The sequence below is a fragment of the Vollenhovia emeryi genome, unplaced genomic scaffold, assembly GCF_000949405.1.
Source record: "Vollenhovia emeryi isolate VEMERY1.0 unplaced genomic scaffold, V.emery_V1.0 DF939126.1, whole genome shotgun sequence".
Classification (NCBI taxonomy): Eukaryota; Metazoa; Arthropoda; class Insecta; order Hymenoptera; family Formicidae; genus Vollenhovia; species Vollenhovia emeryi.
This window is the reverse complement of record NW_011967240.1, coordinates 1,169,109-1,190,475: the sequence shown is the minus strand read 5'-3', so window position 1 is coordinate 1,190,475 and position 21,367 is coordinate 1,169,109. Positions and strand designations below refer to the sequence as shown.

Sequence of the window (21,367 nt, the reverse complement as noted above, 5' to 3'; positions counted from 1 at the left end):
TATTCCTTTTCATCCTCTCTTTACATGCCATTTTATGTGAGGGATAAATTTAAAAAATTCCTTTTCTAATTGTGCATTTAATTAACGTTTCCGCACAATTCAGTAGACGATTTAGCCGACTTAATCTTTCTTTCCCGATGTAAACTCTACGACGAGAAATAAAGATCGGAAATAATAATTGAGTTTGTATCGCAACAATCAACAATGTATGCGAGATATCCACCGCGGCTACTTTTGCGCTGGTAAAACGGAGGCTCGTCGCCCGCGGATTCGAGAATTTTAATTGCAAGGGGTGCATCTTAAGAAACGCGCTCGCGAATTAATTGAGAATACGTGTACGCGAGTTTTTGTGCCAACTTTTCCTTCTCCGACCTGTGTCCCCGCGAACAGCCCGAGGACATTACGTCTGGTCCTCGATAGTAGGCGGCCTTATTGAGCGCGCGGCCTTACTCCGCATAGCGCGCTGCGTTCTTGTACGCTACCGTATTAATATTTATGAGGTCCCCTATGGCACCACGGCAAGATAGTGCGTCCTATATAAGCGTCGCGAGAAAGTGATAAATTCGGACCATTGCATAACTGGCCACACACGTATGCGTACGTGTACACTTTAGCGTCGTCTTACATAAGTCCTGACTGCGTCACGTCGGAGAAAACGAAAGAAGTATTCTTCACAAGCGCTCAATGGTGCATTATGTTAACTCGCATCATTCTCCACGCTATTGATTGTAAATAAGACTGTGGGTGGAAAGAATTTGTGACGGCTTATACATAATTTTGCGCATAACCAATAAATTAGAGAGATGTTATGTCGCAATTTATCAAGAGAGAAATGTTATGTACAAGTACCAGTTGCATTCCTTCCGTATTTTCACCGATTCGAGGTAGAGTCGAGGTGAAAAATGGTTAGAAGAGATTTGTAGAAATATATGTGAAAACGTTACTTCCCTACTACCACAATATGTTGGCGCAATATTGGGAAATAATGTAAATCTAGTGTTCTCCATATTGGTCCAGTACTATAAGACGAGGGGGAAACCGCTGAGGGCATTGTGGTGTACAGATTTACGGCATTACTTGGCACTACTAAGCATTACTAGGCATTTTTGGACATTAGGCCTTGCTGGAGCATTATAAAGATAAAATAAAATAATAAGATAAAGTAATGCCCACCGGGCATTAGTGGACATTGGTGTACAAGATTTTAGTCAGCGGTTTCCCCCTCGCTGTAAGATGGACGCCTTCTTTTATCTAGCCAATATGTTTATTTTGCAGTATTGGTATACTATTGATACAATATTAGACCAATATTCTTATTATGTTATTAAATATTGGCCAACGCACTTCCAATATAAATCTAATATTATATAATTATTATCGCGCAATATTTACGTACATTCCAATATTGGTTTTACGTTAGACAATATCGGCCAATGCACTGTGCTACTAAGGTTATTATAAACATTATGTATTATTAATATTCACGTTTTATCGCAATCAATTGGAATTGTTTTTTATATCTGCTTTCATCCGCAAGCAAGAATCGCTGCACAAGAACACTGCTGGCTGCCGCTGGCATCTACATTGCCGTCGTCAGTTCCGAGCTAGTACCGGAGCGTCTGATCTTTGACATTGTAGAATTGCTACGTTGCGGCGGTTATTTTAGCTTCATTCTTGTATCACGTGAGCGAGATATAACGTGGCTCTTGACGTGCGTGAGCAACGTCGGATGATCTAGTCATAAACGTGGCCCCTCAATGACGCCGCATCGGCACGACGCGTGCAAGGTAAAATCAACCTAGATTATTTAATTCATGCTCGCCTTGCACATGCCTGCGGTTTCGCCATCACACACTCGCACCGCCGTGTCCCCCGTGCGCATCGATCACGCATAGAAAATCTTTCCCTGCGTCCTGCGGCCTTGTAACGCACGCGATTGCGAGAGCCTTAAACGCGCACCGCGCGTCCGTCCTCAATATTTTACGAGATGATACTAAATCATCGGATAAAACGCGATTATTTCGAGAAATTCTCCCTCACTTACCGCTCATTCGTAAATTACTGCCACTCCGGTAGCCAATAAATCACAGCTATAAATAGCCACGTTTGCTACTTTTCTCGTGAATGGCGAGATCATTTCTCTCTTGGATAATTTTCCCTCGCCGCGAATGCTCTTGTACAACAAGATACGGAGGGAGGCTAACGATTGTTCCCGTGGTTTTCGACAATGTTAAAAAAAAAACTCTTTCGACAGCGAAAGGATTGATACGGTATCCGCTCAGTGCGGATGTTACTCCGGGCGGTCTTTAAAACTGTTTTGCAAATGCCGATTGACATGTTCGAACATACGCTGCGTGGCGCGATACTAAAACTACGTTTAGCCAACATTAGCGTATCTCGTCCCGCTTTATTTTATCGCGTCGCGGAATTTACTGTCGGTAGTCCACTCATTAAATCCACCACGGCGATGTGTAAATATGTCCGGCGATCGGAGAGGTACCTTAAGTTACAATCTATTCAACGTGGAACATAATGTCGTAAATCGGCACGGACTGTAGCCGCAAAACATAAAATAAAGTGTCTTTATCACAACGGCCGTGCCGTGCTAAACATATGGTAAAATACCGCAAAGCTGCGATCACAAATAGCGACTTTCCGTACGCCGGATACTCTCGTTTCCATTCGAGTCGAATCGCTTCGCGTATATTACTGTGGACTCTGCAGCTCGCTCTTACGTTTGCTTAATGGAAATCTTTACAGCGTCTTTACCGAACCGATTTCTCTGCTGCGTAAGGTATTAACGAGAAGCCGCGGTAGGAATTATTCCCTATTCAACCAGACAAATGTAAGTGTAAATTGCTAATCCGTTTAACTTAGTAAACACGGAGAGAATTTTCCTTTAAAATTTATCCCGAATATATTGTAATCGTGGGACAACACGGCATTTTGAAGAATCTTGCAAGAGTTTTGTGAAATTTTACCATACATTTCACTAGTAATTATTTTACTAATATAAAATGTATGATAAACTTTCCAAAAGACTCTCATAAAGTTGTTCAAAATGCTACGTTGTCTCACGATCACATGATTTTCAGGATAAATTCGAAGAAGAAATTCTCTCCGTGTAGAAACATTCGTACAGAAGATAAACAAAAATTATTATTAAAGGCGTCAATTCTGCAATAATTAATTTCTTTCTGATTGCACAAAGCTTGTACATCGGTACGCAACAAAGTAGAATGAAGAAATGAACTCTCTAAGAGTCAATCAGTGGATTATCGCTGAAAACTGAATAGTCACTGATTTGCAGTTACAAGTGTACCGCTGAAAATCGTATTCACTGATTGATTTTTAGAGATAAACCTCGCTCGACTCCATTGAAACTTGTGGAAGAACTCTGGATGATGAAACTGAATTTATACGCAAAGGAGACCGCGAAATATGTAATATCAGGATGATATCGGAAATCACCCACGCGCGTGATGATAGAATCGCGCTCGATCGGTGTTCGCCAACTGGCGACGATCAAAGAAACACTACGCGCGCCTCTCTCCCGATCTCCGCCGTGTCCATTTTCGGAGAACGACTATATACGGACCAGATAGTTCTGCCTACGCCGCGCAGTGCGGCCGCAGCCTACGTCCGCCGCAGGATAATAAGTCTTTTCTTTAAGGTTGCGAAAGTGCAAGCGGGTATGTAATATCCCGGCCGATCGGCCGTTGCAGGCACGGTCGCGATATATCGGGAATCGATAGCGAGAGCACCGCGTCGCGAGACAAAACTGTAAAATATCACCCCGTCCGATTTCAGCGTTCCCGCGCTGGTCTCCGAGATGAGACGAGTAAACTCGCCGGTTTATTCCCGTAAACACGACGACGCCGATCGGACCGCGCTCATATCGGCGCCACGTGAAGCCCGCGAGCTTCAACAGTCGAGAAAGTCTTGGAGTCGACCGAGGGCCCACGAGATTTTTAAGTCGCAGCGTCTCTTTTGCATCCAATGATATTTCATCAGTTTTACGGAAACATAAATTTACAGCTGCGAAATGTTAAAAAATGTTCGATGAATTTATGATACGCGTTTTCTATCAGTAATGGGATTGCACTTTTTTGCATAATGCGAGAAAAATATTTTGTAAATAGGTAAAAATAAATTGATAATGAAATATGCCACACGTGCAACATATTTTTGTACGTTATTTATTTGAGATTCAGTGATTAGAAGCATTCTGGGGTTAGATTCTTGAATTAATTCGAAAGAGCAACGTATGCGAAAATTCTATCCTCACAGAAAAGTTGAAAGTCGTCTGGTTAAAAAATATGCGAGTAGCCAATCGACTTGCAACTTTTCTGTAAGAGCAGAATTTTCGCATACGCTTCTTCTTCGAATGAATTCAAGAATCGAGCCCCTGGAAAGAAACTGTACTCATAATGGCGTTAAGTGCGTATTTTTGGAGGACCAAACGATGCACGAGGCAAAAGTTACGGGATCAGAAAATAGCTGCCCATTCTTGCGGCTCATCAAGCATTGCGTTACGTGATTTGTGTATGCAGCCATCGTGTGATGACGCGAATGTACCTGGAATCGTGGACTGTCTCAGCGCTAGGCGGTTCTTACGTGCAGAAATTAACCGCAGCCAGCTGACTAATCATTTAATTATATTCCAAACTCGACCCGCCTGCACAAATTCCAGTCTTAACAGTCATTGCCGATTCCGTTACGTCGATGCAAAGTGCATTCGGAGAAATTTGCATTTACGACACTTGCGTACGATGCTACCTTTTTATGCTAAAAGTGAAAATTTTTACTAATTAAAATTAAATGAAAATATGAGTCAACTTTATATGTGTCATGATTAAAGCAAAATAAATAATTTCTGCAAGAAAAAACATATGTTAGAAAGCACTGAATTAATGACTAAATCTTGAAAAAATTATTACTACGTAAACATAAGCAACAAATAATAATGAAAAACAAACGTCAAATATAAATCGGAATATTTATTATAAAAGATTTTTATAATTGTAGTCTTACAAGGATACTACGCGCTGCTCTTCGATTTCGATAAAATTTGCAAGTAATGATAAAAGATCCTATCTAATCAATAAAGCCGTTGTTCTGAATGGGCTTTTAAAGCTGAGTTATAAGCTGCAAGTTTTATCGAAATCGTTAAAGAGCAGCGCGTAGTACCCCTTCGTAAGATATAATTAATTTTTATATGAATACTTTTTGTTTTTACTTTTATAAGAGCGCAGTACGTACAAATTTCTTTGTAACATCACTTTGTAAAACACGTATGTAAAATTACACACATAATATGTGTAGCGATTACACTAATATATAAATTATTTACTTTTTACAATTTTTTTACTCTTTGTTGTGCAAATACTTGTTTATGCATGATGAAAAGTTACAAAAAATTGTAAAATTTACGCAGTTAAAAGCAAGCAGTTTACTTATTATATAAGGTAATAGTTTTATCTACGTTGTACTTAATTTTACCAGTTTTACCTAAATTTATTGACGTATGTAAATATCTATATGTACGTTTAAGAGATGGTACCAGTATAATAATTGTAATAATTTTAAAATAAATAACGTTACATGTAATTTTGTTAAAGTGCATAACACATGCATTTTCTCTATCATGTAAACGTATCCAGAGCGATGCTTGATGAAAGTTAATTACGAACGAGCGGGCGTTGGGAGGGGAGTAAATGGTAGAAATTCCGTACGATGGAGATTGATATGACCGCTTCTTCTCGCGAGATTTCGGAATCAGCGAGGCGAGAGGTTCCTGGCGAGAGGAAAAAAAAATGGAGGAATGCAACCGTAAGAATGCTGGTCTCGCTCGGCGAACGCGTGTAGCGTTACTCGATCCGCGTCGGAAAAATCCGGAGTGCTACTGGGAATTACGCATCGCTTCAGCGATGTTACGAGTTCTGTATCAGAGCAAACGGAAACGCCGCGCTAATGATGACGCCGCCGCGCGTTTCGACCGCGCGTTTCGTGCTACGCGCGATCGTAGCGTACGCGCGCGCACACACAATGCGACGCAATTTCACCGCGCTTTCATGGCTTTTTCATGTATTATCAAGATGTTACCTAAAACCCGTTAACGAAAGCGAGAACGGGGGTATCGGCGAAATGCAACGTGCCACCCGCATGGCAATTAGAAAAAACCAACAAAGCGCACCGTTCGTTTTTCTTCCTATCGATTGCTCGCTATGTAGACCGTGATAAATGTTGCCGGTTGGCGAACACGCGTGCAATAAATAATAATGCAACTTTGTCATTGCATGACTCGTGGAAACGAGAATGTACCTCGCTTACGGTGCGAACGCTCGAAAACTCGAGATATCGTATCGGCGATCGAACCTCTCGAAAATCCTCACGATCTTAGCAGGCACTTGTTAAGTAGTAACGAATACTGGTTCAGCACCTGGACTCTATATACTTTCCCGCGTTACGTCTATATCATTACAATATAGATGAAGAAAACGATTTATTTAATGAATACTAATGCCCATAATTTACATGGCGAATACATATTTATTACAGATTTAAGACGTGTTAAAAGTAAATGATCGGCGGCGATTATTGCTAACGTGCACTTTGCAGCTTTGGACCGGCCGGGGAGTTGGTGGAATTACGGTATTCATGTAGGCGAACGGGATCGCGGCGTTAAAAGTCGCGCGAATAAAAGATCGATCGCGATTAACTCTCCCACGGGGGGGAAGTGTGTAATTTCGAGAAGAATAGCACTGAATACCGTGATTATGAATGCATGTAGGGCGCGTGAGGTCTATCACACGTGCCGCACAATTTACGCATTTACGCATGACGGTATCGTCCGAGCAAAAACGGGTCTACCACCGCGTGAACACGCTATTGAAGTATGGTACCACACTCGATGCGCCTCCTCTCCTCTCCTACGGGCGTGCGGTAAAAAGCGATTGCTTTGAAAAAGGTGTGAACTTGCGCGAAATAATAACAACGTGAGATTCCGTTTATTCGACCTGTTTCAGTCTTTCTCCTAAAGTCCTAAACTCTTTCAAAAGTTATCTTTCTCTTGCGAAACCTTGAAATAGATTTACAATCTCGAGTGACATTGGTTAATTAAACGATTGAAAAAACTAATTTTCTCGTTTATCGACGGGAATTGTGTCATCGATCTCTCTCTCTTTTTCTTCATTACACGAAACTCTTCTCTCTTTCGAGCTGACGCGACACTTTGTAACAATGCGAGTCGTTCGAATTCTTCTGTAAATGTAAATATTGCTTCTTATCAAATCTATATTTTATTGGAGGTCGTTTTATCTTCAAACATTACCGGTAACATAAGCTCTTAATATATGCTACTTTGCACAACGTGGACAGACATCTCCACGGCATTTAATCGACATAGTGCTGTAAAGCACCCGCGATAGTAACCGAAGCGGAGGATTAGTGGCGGGTTTAGCTGAAGAAGACCTCCTTCGTCCTTGGTCTGCTGACAATTCATGGCTCGCTACGGGAGGGTTAAACACTTGACATCGTATGATCTATACAGAGCTTATACCCGGTGTATATGCCTATGGCAGTCGGCAAATCAGGTATGTCAGTGGAGATCGTGATTTATATCCGCGGTTCGGCCGCGGGCGGGATGTCGAGACGAAATTGTCGAAGCGTTATTCACGCTCCGCGCTGCGCCGCACCGCGCTAGAGATAGCGTTGTCGTAAACGCGCGAGCGTGCGCGAAAGTTAAGGCCGAGACCGCAAAAGGAGAGCGTTAACCCTTAACGGCGCGCACTGTCCGACTCTTTAACGGCGAGAAAAATGTTCCGCAGACACACAAAATGTCAGCGTGACGCACGTACTCGGGAAGATTGTAACGATTTCTTTTCGATTAGTTCCGAGACGCGCCGATGATTGTAAAAGTGCGAAACGTGATACCATTGTTACATGAATTTCCACTAAGTAGTTCTCTCTCCCCCTCTCTCTCGTGGAAGCTATTGAAGTACAATACATAAGATACTCAAGAAATTTAAGCAATATTTTTTTAAACATAAAATTATCATATGTATGCGCAACAAACAAACCTCTTCTTATAAAAGCACACAATTATACCCAAATTTTAAGGTGCTGCATATTTATCTTTTGCACTGAAGGAGGCATCATTAATTAGAATTCCATAAATACTGAGATTTTTAAATCTGACGGCTTGAAATATGAGAAAAAAATCGAGGTTTTTTAAAACCAGAAGTTATTGAAATCGGCACACAAAGAAATATTGATAGCCTAAAGAAACTTACAATTTGAAGACTCACGGGATACCGGATTATCCAACACAATACGCTTGAAAATTTCGATCATTATTTTAGGTACAACTTGCACAGTTGTTTCCGCGAAGGATATTGTCCGACGTCTCACGACAATGTTGCGCATATCCGCGTGGCAGGCTCACGTATACCAGTGATGGCGAGGCAAAATTATTGAAACGTTCTTTACGCTGTGCGCGAACGCACACGCACAGGAGACGCCGTATACGGGGGGGGATGCGTGCCGTGCGCACGAAATGGCATTGTCGTAAAATCGCGGGCGTGTATGAATCCTATCTGGAAGCTGAGGCGTTGTAGCGAGACCACAAAGGAAGAGAGGCTCGCGCATCAGGAGGACCAGACGGGTTAAGAGTCTGCCTGGGAAGAACCATTGTCGCTCCTGAATACGAGAAGAATAGGAGCTGCTTTACGAACAACGAAAGAGCTGACCTTCCCTCGTGATTTATGGCATTAATGTTGAAAATAAGAAAAATCTTGACTTTGCACCTACTTGCGCTTTGCAACAGTAATATTGCAATTTTAGCGGCGATTGTCCAAGTACACTGGACAGTTCAATAAACACTCCACTACTTTCTCATTTTACTATTTAAGCACGTTAAACTATCATCGCGTTGCCATTATTGTACTGCAATTGGAGAAGGGAAAGGCAGGACTCCGGGGTTTACATAAAAGATGTCGAAATGAGCACATTGATGGTAGTAAAATCATCTCGATGAGACTGTCGGCTTCTCTTGTTTTTTTTTTCTTTAACATCGTACTTTCACTTTTCTCCGTGAGGTCTACGTGGCTGCGGTCGTAACACGCCATGAATGGAAAGGCTCGCATGCGTACAGGCCATCTTTTTCGACGCGCAAGAGCGTCCCGTTAAAGAAACGATTGCACAAGAGCGAAATTCCAGGGTCGCTCCTTTATTTGTGCGCGGCAATTTGCGTACCGTTGACGTTACTACAATCGTGGTAGCAAGATAATTTCCATTTTTGGCGATAAGGTCCCACATTGGACAAATGACTGCTTGCCGGCTGAGAGTCGATATTTTTTAGTCACCTTGAAGTGCAAAAATATGTAAGTCAATTTTTTAAGTCATTTAAGACATTAAGTCATTAAGACATTTAGTCAACTATTTATAGGATGATTTACTATCGACTTTAACTATAGACTGAAAGTCGACATTTTTAGGAAGTTGAAAGTCGCCTTTCGGTAAAACGAAAAATCGACTAAAAAATTTTTTTTTTGTTTTACGGAAAGACATAAAAATCTTTTCGTCATCTTCTTTCTTATTTTTTCGGCAAAGTGCAAAAATATGTAAAAAATATCTTTTTGGCCAATCTTTCTGATCAATATGTCGAAACGATACATGGCGAATCGACGTCTCACTTGCCGCGTGCGTAGTGCGATTGTCACGACATGCACGCTCCTTGCTTGTTCGTGAATTATCAGTGTCAATTCCTGATACACGACAATCGTATCTGGACGTGAGACAAGTCATATTTTTCGCGCGGCTACCGAATTAATACGATTTAATCTGTCGATACAAGTTAATCAAGGAAACCTGTCAAATTTGTTAAAAATATAAAAGCATAATTAAAAAATGCCCAGGCATTTTTTGGGCATTAGTGGGCATTGGCGTACAAGATTTTGGTCAGCGATTTCTCCCTCGTATATAATTTTTAAGAACAAGTAGAAAGATCCGCATTAGACGAAAGCCTAGGAAAGTTAGCGGCGTTAAATCGGTCGAATTAAAACCACACTTTTCCAGTGGATTCAGCAACACGGGAGATTTGTGATAGAATAACTGTAAAGCAGTATCTATTCTTGTGCCATTATGCAAACACGTTGCTACCGGAGCATTGCGCTCTTTACCATTCCTTACGGGACTGTAAAATCGACTCGGGAGGGAAACGATTTGTTCTTAAATTATGTTGTTCCCAGAAGTACACGCGAGCTATGTAGCTATGTCGGCCGTTCGAGCGTATCTGAATCTATCACGGCGCGGTCTCGGTGCACGGGCGGTTCGTTTCAATGTTGCTACAATGAAAATTCCAGTCGCGGGAATAATAAATACTCTAAGTAGATAAGTATACTGCGGAGAACGTTTGCGCGCGCCCGCAGGACCGTAATATCCACCTGCTCGAACGCCGGGCATTATTCTATCCCTCTATCGATTTCGACGCAGGTGGTGAAGGTAATAAGCATTGCCATCCTCGTTCCGTATATATAATCGCAATAATTTAATGCGATTCACTTTCGCCATTCAATGACACATTCGCGCACCACGCACGCAGGTGTCCGATGGTCGCGGAACGTGTGCGCATTTCGCGTTATTGTTCCACGGACAATAGGCCGACTTTTATTGCGCCTAACGATGTCTACCCGAGTCGAAATTTTGGTCCTATGTCGAACCTTTAATTCTATTATCTAGTAGGACCTAAGACAGTAAAAGAGGTCGAACTGCAGGTACACAATTGACTCCTACTTTAAAACTGATAGTGTCGGAAATTTCTATTTTTACCAATTTAGCATTAAAGTAGGTCCTTTTCAGTAGGAGCTAAAGTAAGGTTTTAGAATTAAAAGATTCAAGGGAGAAGTACAAAAATATAATTTCATCAAAGTAGGTTATTGCTGATCTATGTAGGTGTATAGGTCAGCTAACAAAGGTGTGAATTATCCTTAAAAGTGTCAAAATGGTATCAAACTTTCGACTCGGGTAAACAAACTGTCTACGCTGGCTAAAGTGTCTTCGAAACTTTAGGTATATAGCATTTCTTTGTTTAAAATATTAGCTTCCTGCTGGTTTTTTATTTATATTATTTTGCATATAACGCTATATTCTCTCCTCTACCGTGATATAGATCATGTAATTCTAAACTGTTGTGTGCGCTCGTTATTTGCGCCTATTTAACATTTTATTTTCAGACCGCGCGCATTGTTTCATCTCTCCTGTAATATGTTTCGCGTGTAGGCAGGCGCGACCCTTGACCCGACGCATAATTTACATTACACTCGAAAAGCAAATATCGCGTGGAAGAGTGAGATTTATGGGCGTCTACGAAATTGCAGCGCGCGCAGGGCTGAGAAATTATTTTCTTTCTCGGTCGTTACGTTTCGGTTAATACGTTCCCTCTTAGATTATCAAGTCGGGCAAACATACGGCCGTAAATGACGCGCGCCGGGAATGCGAGGACAAAGGAGCCGAGGAGCAGCATCGCGAAGTAGGATTTCCTGCTCTCCGGATGCGCGCCGTCATTCTACGAGCGCGCGAGAGATCTTCGATAAGCGGAGATAACGCGCAAAACGATATCGTTCGGCTATCCCGCTTTCCGAGCCGGTCGCGCAATCAACTCACGGCGGTTTAATCTCTGGCAACTTGGTTTATTAATTGAACGGCCTTTATATTAAAGGTCCAGACGCCTTTATATCATAAGTGAGAAACAGGCTTCTAAAGTTCTCTCTCTGGAGAGAAGAATGTTACAGCATTTTTGTGCCACGAGGATAATTCACGGCATTTTGCGCCGCAAGGGTAATTCACAGTATATTTTAAAGTATACAGATTAATCTACTTAATTGACTCATTAAAATTTAATTATTGCGTGGGCAATTATAGTATTAGATGTATAAGTATGGATATTGTGCATAAATTACTTTGTCAACTTAATAAAATTTAATAACGATTTACACAAATATTATATATGCATAATTGTATAATGCAATTTGTATAAATTTTGTTTTCTAACAGGTAGTTGTGTAAACTATATAATTATATGAGCAAACCATACAATATTACGAAGTACTGTAAGTAGAAATCTCTAGCTTTTGCACTAAAGAAAAATGAACTTCAAGTAGACAGTGTTCTTTTTACAGTGTAACGCAGAGTGAGACTTGAGAAATTGTAAATATTTCCAATGTACGGAGAATTCTCAAAATGCCTGCGACTCGGCACAGTTAGAGGAGGGGAATTCTTTTCGTGTGGTAAGCGTCCATTTCACCCGCGATTCCCCGGTGGCGCCGCAGCTATCTCCTCGTGACGGAAAGTGGAAAATGATTTTCTCCGCTACGAATGCGAGCTTTTCAATGTTCTCCTTCGCCCACTTTTTCTCCGGCGGATAAATTTAAAGATGGATTTAATGCGACCTGGTAAATACCCCGCTTTCACTTGCACGCTTTCGGGTTTCGAGAGATTGCCCCCGCAAAAGTGGGAGGAGATGAAACGCGAGCCCATCAGATACTGCAGAAATTTAATAATTAATTAACGCACGCTGCACATGATCTGATAATGCGTCACTTATTAATTACACCCTCGGACTATATTTTGTACGATTAATTTCTAACACCATGCGTATCGAGCTGCGTAATTAAACTTCTTTTAATTACTCCATTCAAAAGCATAATGCTCCTCTTATGTATTAATTTACTCGTGCATTTCCAAATGGCTTTGACAATAAACTGCATATAGTCGTTTCTTTGAAAAGAAATATACAATATTATATACATATACTACAATATACATTTCTCCTTTAATTACGTATATTTAGTACTTAATATATTACAAATATTTTATCAAATATGTAAATAGTAAATTACGTCGAATATAATTTATGATATATCGTAAATTATTACAATAAATAAGATAATGATTTAAAATATATTATAAATGTAATTAAAGGAGAAATTACAATTGTACACGCGGATAACTCGGGAACCATCGATGCCTAAACGGTAAAACGTATCTTCTCTATTCGGGCAATGCCGGTTTTCGCGGTCGAGAGAAAGCGGGCGACCGCCGAGACACCCCGCGTAGGTATTCGTGCGAACGTAACAAACGTAATTATCTCATTATTGCATAAAGAAGTATTTTTCGAAGGACGCGGCGAACCGTAAAACTCGAAACGCGGAGCTGGCGATGCGATGCGATACGATGCGATGGCGATGGCGATGGCGAGATGGCGATGGTCGTAAATTGCATACACTGTGAACGATGCACTTCTGGCAAAAATGCCGCAGGGTTCGGTTACAGCGGCCGCGCGCTAAAAAAGGACGAGACGAGCGGTTAGACGAAGGAACCCGAACGAGCCAGGGTCAATAACATACGTTTTGACTTCGGCTTCCTTTTTCTTCGCGAGATAATTCGAGGGCGGGCACGCAGCCTCCGGGCGAAGAATGCTCTTTCGTGCCGACGACGCGTTGCATATATCGTGCCTCGCGCATTCGACGAGATACAATGACATTCAACTGCGTATACCGTGACACGAGTAATTGCCCTCTCAATTATTGAAGAACGTACCTGTGTGCAGTACGCGCAAAATGAATAACACGATCGTTACTATAGCGCAATTATTTACGATCGGGGCTCCGAGTCGCGGCGAGAAAAGATATGAATGACATTAAAGCACTATATACCAAGCAGATAAATCACCACGTTTTATCCCGTGAACTGGTAGCGGCTATGTGAAATAATGATTCACGTAGAGCTTTCCGCAAATCATGAAATTATATTTATGTAAGTAATTCAGATATGGATAGGCCGTCATACGTGAGTGGAGCGTAATTATAACTTTTATAAAATAATAAATCAACGTTGCCGAGAGAATAACGAAATTGACAAGATAATTTTGCTCGCGGAATAATTTCAGAGAGAATGTTTCCATACAAATTCACTTTAATAACGCCAATTAATTTCAGTTAAACACTATTATTAATAATTTCGTTAAAAATACTTAGATCGCACTAATTTAAATAACGGCATCTCTTTATTACAAATCCCCCCCCCCTCTCTCTCTCTCTCTCTTTTGAGAACGTATATGCAGCTTTTTCTCAGGTATTAAAATTTTTCATGGCCTCTTGTCAACCTCATAGACACGAATCGCGATGTCTATAGCGCTTAATTGGGAAAAAATACGATCCTCGACTGTAATTGCACCCTGTTGCTCGTCTTGTAACAAATGAGCATCGAACAGCTTTCAACGTTGAAGGAACGGACGACTCGCGTAAACAATTATTAATAGCCGGCTGCAAGGAATCTTGCTGAATCAGGGAAGACAATTGTGTAACGTAGATACCCATACTATTTCTCGCGTTTTGCGGGAGTGACGCGGCTGCATTGTTCCACGAGGACGTGACTTCCTCGTGCCTTTGTAGCTTCGCTCGCACCGCGCCTCACACGTGCTGCGCCTCACACGCGATACCATTCGACGCGGCTTTCGTTTGCCATTCTCGTTACGTCGCGGGTAAAACAATCGTAGGCCCCCCCCCCCCGATAAGCACGATCGGCTCAATGCTAAACGTGACCAGTGATAACTATCTGCATTTTCGATGTATTGTCCCACATCTCATCCTTGTCCCTCGGCCAGTTAGTTACGAGGCGAATCCTTGAATCTATTACCCAGTCCTCGGTCCGGATGAGCGGCTAAGAGGCGAACGACCTTTAGAACGCTAGGGAAACATAATCCACGCTGAAAGGAAACAAATTTTAACAAGATATTAATAGGTGAGATTTATTAATCAGCAACCAAATCTAATTTAAATGGAACTCAGTTACTACAAAATGTTAATCGGTCGGAGATTAAGAAAGTACAAACGAGCCGCTCAAACGCGCTACCAGGTGATTTTTTTTCAAGTGCAAAGGCCAATACGTTAGAGTTGCAGCGTGATTTATCGTATTCGATTAGCCAACATTTCTAATGGTAATTAACTGCGCTCATTAAGAGATAACGTACTTTATTGAAGTTATCTTTATTAGCAGCGATACTCATCGCGAGGGGAAATGTAAGAAAAATGTATGAACATACTCGTATTCTGCGAAGGCTGTACTGATTATTATATATTATGTACTGATTGTGAGTATTATGCACGCGTTTCTGTACGGGTGTCAAGAATACGGGATTTATGTCACCGTACGAAATTAAAATATTGCGACAAGATATTTGTTTAGCTTTACAATTTATTACGCTTGATAATTTATTTCAAGCCGATTGTGTATTATCGGGATTACCGGGGCCTTCTACGCTTCCCGACACGCAGCATCCATTTGTTTCATCCTTCGCACCTGTTCTCCGGTTGATTGCCTCTTGTAGTGGTTATCTTATTGTTGTTACCACTAATAAGGTCAAGCATGATAATTGAGACCCCAGGGTTAATGGAATAATGAAATTCTCCAACGATAAAATCAATCCGATTGCATTTATGCTTCTTTTTCGTTCAACTTTCCTTTTTTAAATGATACTCATTGCACCCGTGATTTCCTGAGAAATACTGAAATGTGTATAACGTGGTGTACTTGAAATTTACAAATACATGCCAATTGTCCGAGGCACAAACGCCCGCTCGTTATATCTTTCTCCTTGTCCCCTACATATCCTGTTGCGTCTCGGCCCTTATTTATCGGAAGACACGTCGCCGACAGCCGAAAGTCCGCGATTGCCAATCCGACGAGGAGAGAAACGATCCTGCTGTTCCTGTTCTGCGCGGTTCTGCGCGCACCCGGGACTGGGTGTGTGCGCTCGGAATGCGCTGAAACATTGCGGCCACGAGAGCGGCGGGATTAAATCTTGATGCATTGCCGTTATCCACGCGTGAATTTTTGCGCGCGGGCATTAGAGGCCGCGGCGAAAAAGTTATCAATTTATTGCACGCGCGGCGTCGATACGCGATAGCGCTCGCGCACAACCCTCCCGGCGAATTATTAATTGCTAGCCCGATCGCAATTGTTGTTCCAAACGAGTTCCCCGCGTCCTCGTGGTTGTTTGCGTTGTATAACTGCGCTTATCGCGATCGGCCGCCACGGTGTCGTTAGGTGTATCTTAAAAGCGTTGGTACCTTCGCTCTCTCGCGACGCTTGCAATAATTCATTAATAAAATCTACATTTTTACATAGGCACTTCTCTTGCCTCCCCCCCTTTCTCTCTCTCTCTCTCTCTCTCGTTTCCTTTCGTTCCACGTCGAATCTGATATTTCTCTTTGCCTCCTCTCTTGGAATTATTGTTGGCCCTAAAATATCCCTGCGACTTTAACCCTTTCGAGACCGAATTAACTTCTTGAGTTTAAGTTTTTATCGATATAATGTTTTTTTTTTCAGTAACAGAATGCATGCAAGATCATTGAATTTTTTAAAATTTTGCAAGGGAGGCTTATATATGCCCCGATGGTCACGAAAGGGTTAACGGAGTGATGAATTGTAACGACAGATTGGGAGCCACTGACGTTCGCATTCCTCGCGATATTTCCACGTGCCGTCGATTTTTGTCGGACCAGTTTCGTGTGGAATCCGGCGTGCACGTTTTATCCGACCGACTCCGCTGGTAAGCGACTAGTGCTTCTCCTATTGTACGCGTTGCGATTACATGATGTCATTCCCTAAGTTATTTCAAGCTTATTCATTCATGCCTCGCATTTTTATGACAGGCCGCTGGCGCGGATGGTGATTAAACGACGGAAGGTTGCCGCGTGTCCAGGCTAAGCTGTTTAGCCGCTGGACAATAATTGGCGCATGCATGATATTTATAATATAGAATACTTCAGAGATGGAGAAGATAAGAGTCTAGTTTAACAGGCGGAACTGATGTTTCCGACCGCGGCGCGCCGTTGCATCGACTATAACTTTATGTAACCATGCATAATGCACATTATTGCACTAAATTATTTATTCACCATCGAGCGAATGTTTATTGTTCGTGATACGGATACTGCAGGAAGTTCGAGAGCGTGCATTCCTGCATTTTGCCGATTAAATGTCATGCAATAGCAAAGTCGCCAGCTACGCGAATACACTGTACGTTTTAACCGCTACCATGTTTCACGCTACCGTTGCTCTCGAAGCGTTACCACATCGATGTTAATGTAATATCAAGTTCAGATTTTACTTCCAACGCTCAACTTTACTCTACGACGTTACTAGAGTTAAACCATTACGATATCGTAGATTACAAAATATTTATCCTACGCCACGAAACGTTGAAGACTTCTTTAACCTGGCCCCGCTTACAACGTATTACTTTTCCGATTCTTATCAAAGTAACATTTCTTTTTCGCCCAAGATGTAATATGATTTAATTGCCCTCTGAAGTGAAAGTAGAGATTATCTTAAAAATGAATTTCTAAAGCAACAACGAACGTACACGGTACGCGCGTTTTTATAAATCAAGTCTGTAGTGATAATGATGATTATCCACTCTCTAAAAGTCAATTAGTGCATTATCACTGAAAACAGTTCTACGTGTAACACTGAATAATTCAGTTCTGTACTTACAACTGGGAATCGGCGAATATTCACTGTTTTCAGTGATAGTCCATTCCCTAGTAGAACGGTGCATTGGCTAAATATTGGTCCAATGTTGGGTTATATTGGGAATGCAGTTGCCGATATTGTCCACGACGTAAAGCTGATGTTAGCCATGGAATAAACGTAAATATTGCACGATAATAATTGTATAATATTAGATTTATATTGGAAATGCATTGGCCAATATTTACCAATGTAATAAGAATATTGGTCTAATATTGTGTCAATATCGAGGGGGAAACCGCCGAGGGCATTGTGGTGTACAGATTTGCGGCATTACTGGGCATTACTATGCATTACTAGGCATTTTTGGGGCATTAGTTTGGGCATTGGGCCTTGCTGCCGCATTATAAAGATAAAATAAGATAAAATAAGATAAAGTAATGCTTACCGGTCATTAGTGGGCATTGGTGTACAAGATTTTGGTTAGCGGTTTCTCGATCAATAGTCGATCAATATTAAACCAATATTGCTAAATAGACACGTTGGCTAAATAAGAGAAGGCGTCTTACAATATTGGAGACCAATATTGGGAGCACCAGATTTACATTATTTCCCAGTGTTGCGCCAGTGCAATCATCGGTACACCGGTCCATCCGTTGCAACCGTATTAGCCTTTTATACTCACTTGAGCAGTACATGACATTAATGCGCGAGAGATGAAAGATACTTCTTTACGCAAACGCTGCGCGCTTCGCGATATCGCATAACAGTCGTACAATTTCCGTCGAGACGAGCGAGCGTTCAATGAGCAACAATGAACGCTATTAAATTATACGCGCATAATGTCATACGTTGCGGACCGCCACAGGATATGGCTCGCAAGGTCTTGCCCAACGGCGACCACGATTCTCTCTCCGCTCGCTATCGTATACCTGTCATCGCACACACGTAGACAAAGCATCCGCCACTAATCGAGGACCGCTAAGTCGCCTTTCTTCTTCGGCGAGCAGTTCGCCCGCGAACGAAAGACTAACGACTGTTGCGAGAGCCTCTTCCTCGAATAACGTCGGAGCATTTAGGACTCGCCGTGTCCTTGCCGAACGCTTACACGCGGATCTTTGTCTTGGCTCTCGGGGCCCCCCGGGCGATGTTGCTAGAGATGGTGGAATTGTGCTAGCTGTAGTGGGTACGTTTAATACAGGAAATAACGTTGACGTTAATTTTCATAGAAAACTACAGCTCATCGGCGATCAGTTTTCCGACACAGTTTTCCTTAACTTGAACAGGATAACATTTAGTTGTTCAATATGAATAAAATTGATTACACGTGTACTTACACCTTCGAAGTCTAATCGATTGAAAAACTTTCGGTTGCCGAACACTTCCATAAATATGAACGCGACGCAAGAAAAGAAAGATTTCTTTCAGTCGAGCACTTATAATCCCGAGATGTCCGAGGTGTGCGATATAACCGACGGCAGATCGCTTTTAATTATAAGCAGAAAAATTGGTCGTGAAATTAATGCAGTGTCGTCACTTTCATTGCGTCGTAACAGTCGTATCTACATCCACTTGACGATGTATATCAATTCAGAGATTAATATCAAGATCGTGTCGCGGATATACGTCCCGTAGCGCGTCTCTGACAGTACGAGCGCGCGTTATCCGCGTTACAAAGCGGTCCAGCCGCATGAAATTGAAAGTTAGCGTGGGCCGATAGCTACCGCCCAGACCGGTCCAAGTTTACATCGTACATTAAGTCGGTGATCCGGCCCGAGGAAATATCATTGGCCTGCGTTCGTCGAGTGCTCCTTAGCGGGATAGTGAACGGGGGTTGAGAGCGCTTCGAGTCTCGCACGGCCCGATACCACGCGAAAACAGCCTGGCGAGCAGCGTTACAAAGAATGCAGACACTCATTACGTGTCGCGATCGATGTAGCGATTCGAGGTAAAGGGGAATTCGCGTATTTTTGCGAGTTTCGCGGAAAAAAGAACGGCGAGCTGAAAGAGCCTGGTTAAACGCCTCGTTGCAAATGGCATTTCGCGATACGGTAAAAATGACCGGCGAATTCCGACAGGTTTTACCCTCGTAACGGAGAGCGTATGGCTGTTGAACCAAGTTCGTTGGCGCTATGTATTTTTACGTCCAGGTTGACACATTAAGACCCGGTTAACTGTCAACCCGAGAGAACCGTCTTTCGCAATCGGCGTTATAATTATGGCCGTGATCGGGAATGGACCGGCAATCACCGGCCGGAGTCAGCCGACGCGCTGTTGGCACAGTACTGACCCTGATTTGAATATTTACGAAGGCAGAAAGGCGGTCTCGGCGATGATGTTTCTCAGGCGCGAATCGTTAACGCGGAGGACGCGTCGAGGAAATTCCACGAGGAGCGCACTCGCTCTAGAATGCGATAATTGCCTCCGCTTGTTCGCAGCCCCGAGCGCTGGGTCTAATTCCCGTTCTCGTTCTGATTGCAGGTCGCCGGACAATTATTGGACACGGAGTTTCAGCCGACGGTCACGGCGACGTGTAAGGGCGGCTACATGACGATTCGCGTCAATCTTAATCAGAGTTTCGTAGGTGCGGTCCACGCTCGGGACCATCGTACCCCGCAGTGCATGGTATCGGGCAATGGCACCACGCACGTTACCCTGGGTATCAATCTGTTCGCGTCGCAGGACAGTCCCGAGTACTGCGGAGTCCTCGTCAACAACGTGAGTCTGCTATGATTATGGAAATCGCGGTGCGCCAACGGCAACGGAATCGTAGCGCAACAACCAGCGCACGGTTTACTTCTGTGATTCGCGGATAATTCGTTTGACAATTTTATCCTACGGTATGTGTGCCACGGGCCTCGAGTATAATTTCGAGAAGTCAGTTCGTTGCACACGCGAGCGGCTTGCCACGTGTAAAAAAAGAAGAGGATATCCCGCTGTCCAAGGTGGCATTTACGTTTTGCACGTTTCGCGAAGCTGCGGAGAACTTGGTATTCGCGTCTATTTCCATGAGAAGTTCCAGAAAATTAATTGTTTTGAGAAGGTTAAGCTGATTTGCATACCTAGCCACTGAAGACACCTCGAGAATAACGTGAGAATCCATCATATATGGAGATTACGATTTGCATTTGAATCCCTCTCTTTCCGCCCGGGTATATTTGTTCTGCAAGTGTAACGCATTGTGGCCGAAGACTCGGAGTCTTTCCCATACATAAAATTTTCACATACACACGTAATTGAGTTTGCAAAAGGATCTCATAAATTCATGAACACTACGCAGAGACCGAATAAGTGTTTTTCAACGGGAAATGATGAATTATTTTAAGCGGCGTGCTGGATTACACTATAATATTTTATCACTTATTTAAACATGCCAATATATCTTACAGCACACAGAAGAACGGTCCATTCCTATCGCTGTTAGGATACACAAAACGCTGGAGCTGGCGGACGACAAGTTTTATGTCATTACGTGTGGAAAGGCGGGTTTCAAAAATGCCAAGTAAGTTGGAGATCGGTTATTCAATGATTTAATGATCCACGAACTATAGAAAGTCGTAGTAGATTAATAATTTTAGAAATGACCCCAAACAAATTTTTAATTAATTGCAATAGTTTCAATTTTTGCGATTATTCTCTGTAATCAGGGTTGGGTAGTGTCTAGTTAAAAAGATATAAGTTCAGTTAAAAAGTTAAAAAGTTCAATAATTTTAACTTAACTTAGTTACATTATAGACTGTTAACTTTTAACTGAATTTAGTTACACTTTATCGGTAACTTTTAACTTTTAATTTACCTCTCTCTTAGGTCCGGTTTTTCATTTTCTGGTTAA

General features: G+C 42.3%; 1 protein-coding gene across 2 annotated transcripts in view; it reads left to right on the top strand.

Annotated features, from left to right (window-relative positions):
- Positions 1–21,367, top strand: part of LOC105568982 — a 32,571-nt gene that overhangs the window by 3,834 nt on the left and 7,370 nt on the right. For both annotated transcript variants that reach the window (XM_012025087.1, XM_012025086.1), the window contains exons 2-3: positions 20,017–20,253; positions 20,925–21,037. In XM_012025087.1, the coding sequence (XP_011880477.1) occupies positions 20,017–20,253; positions 20,925–21,037 (350 nt within the window). The remainder of the gene's footprint in view (positions 1–20,016; positions 20,254–20,924; positions 21,038–21,367) is intronic.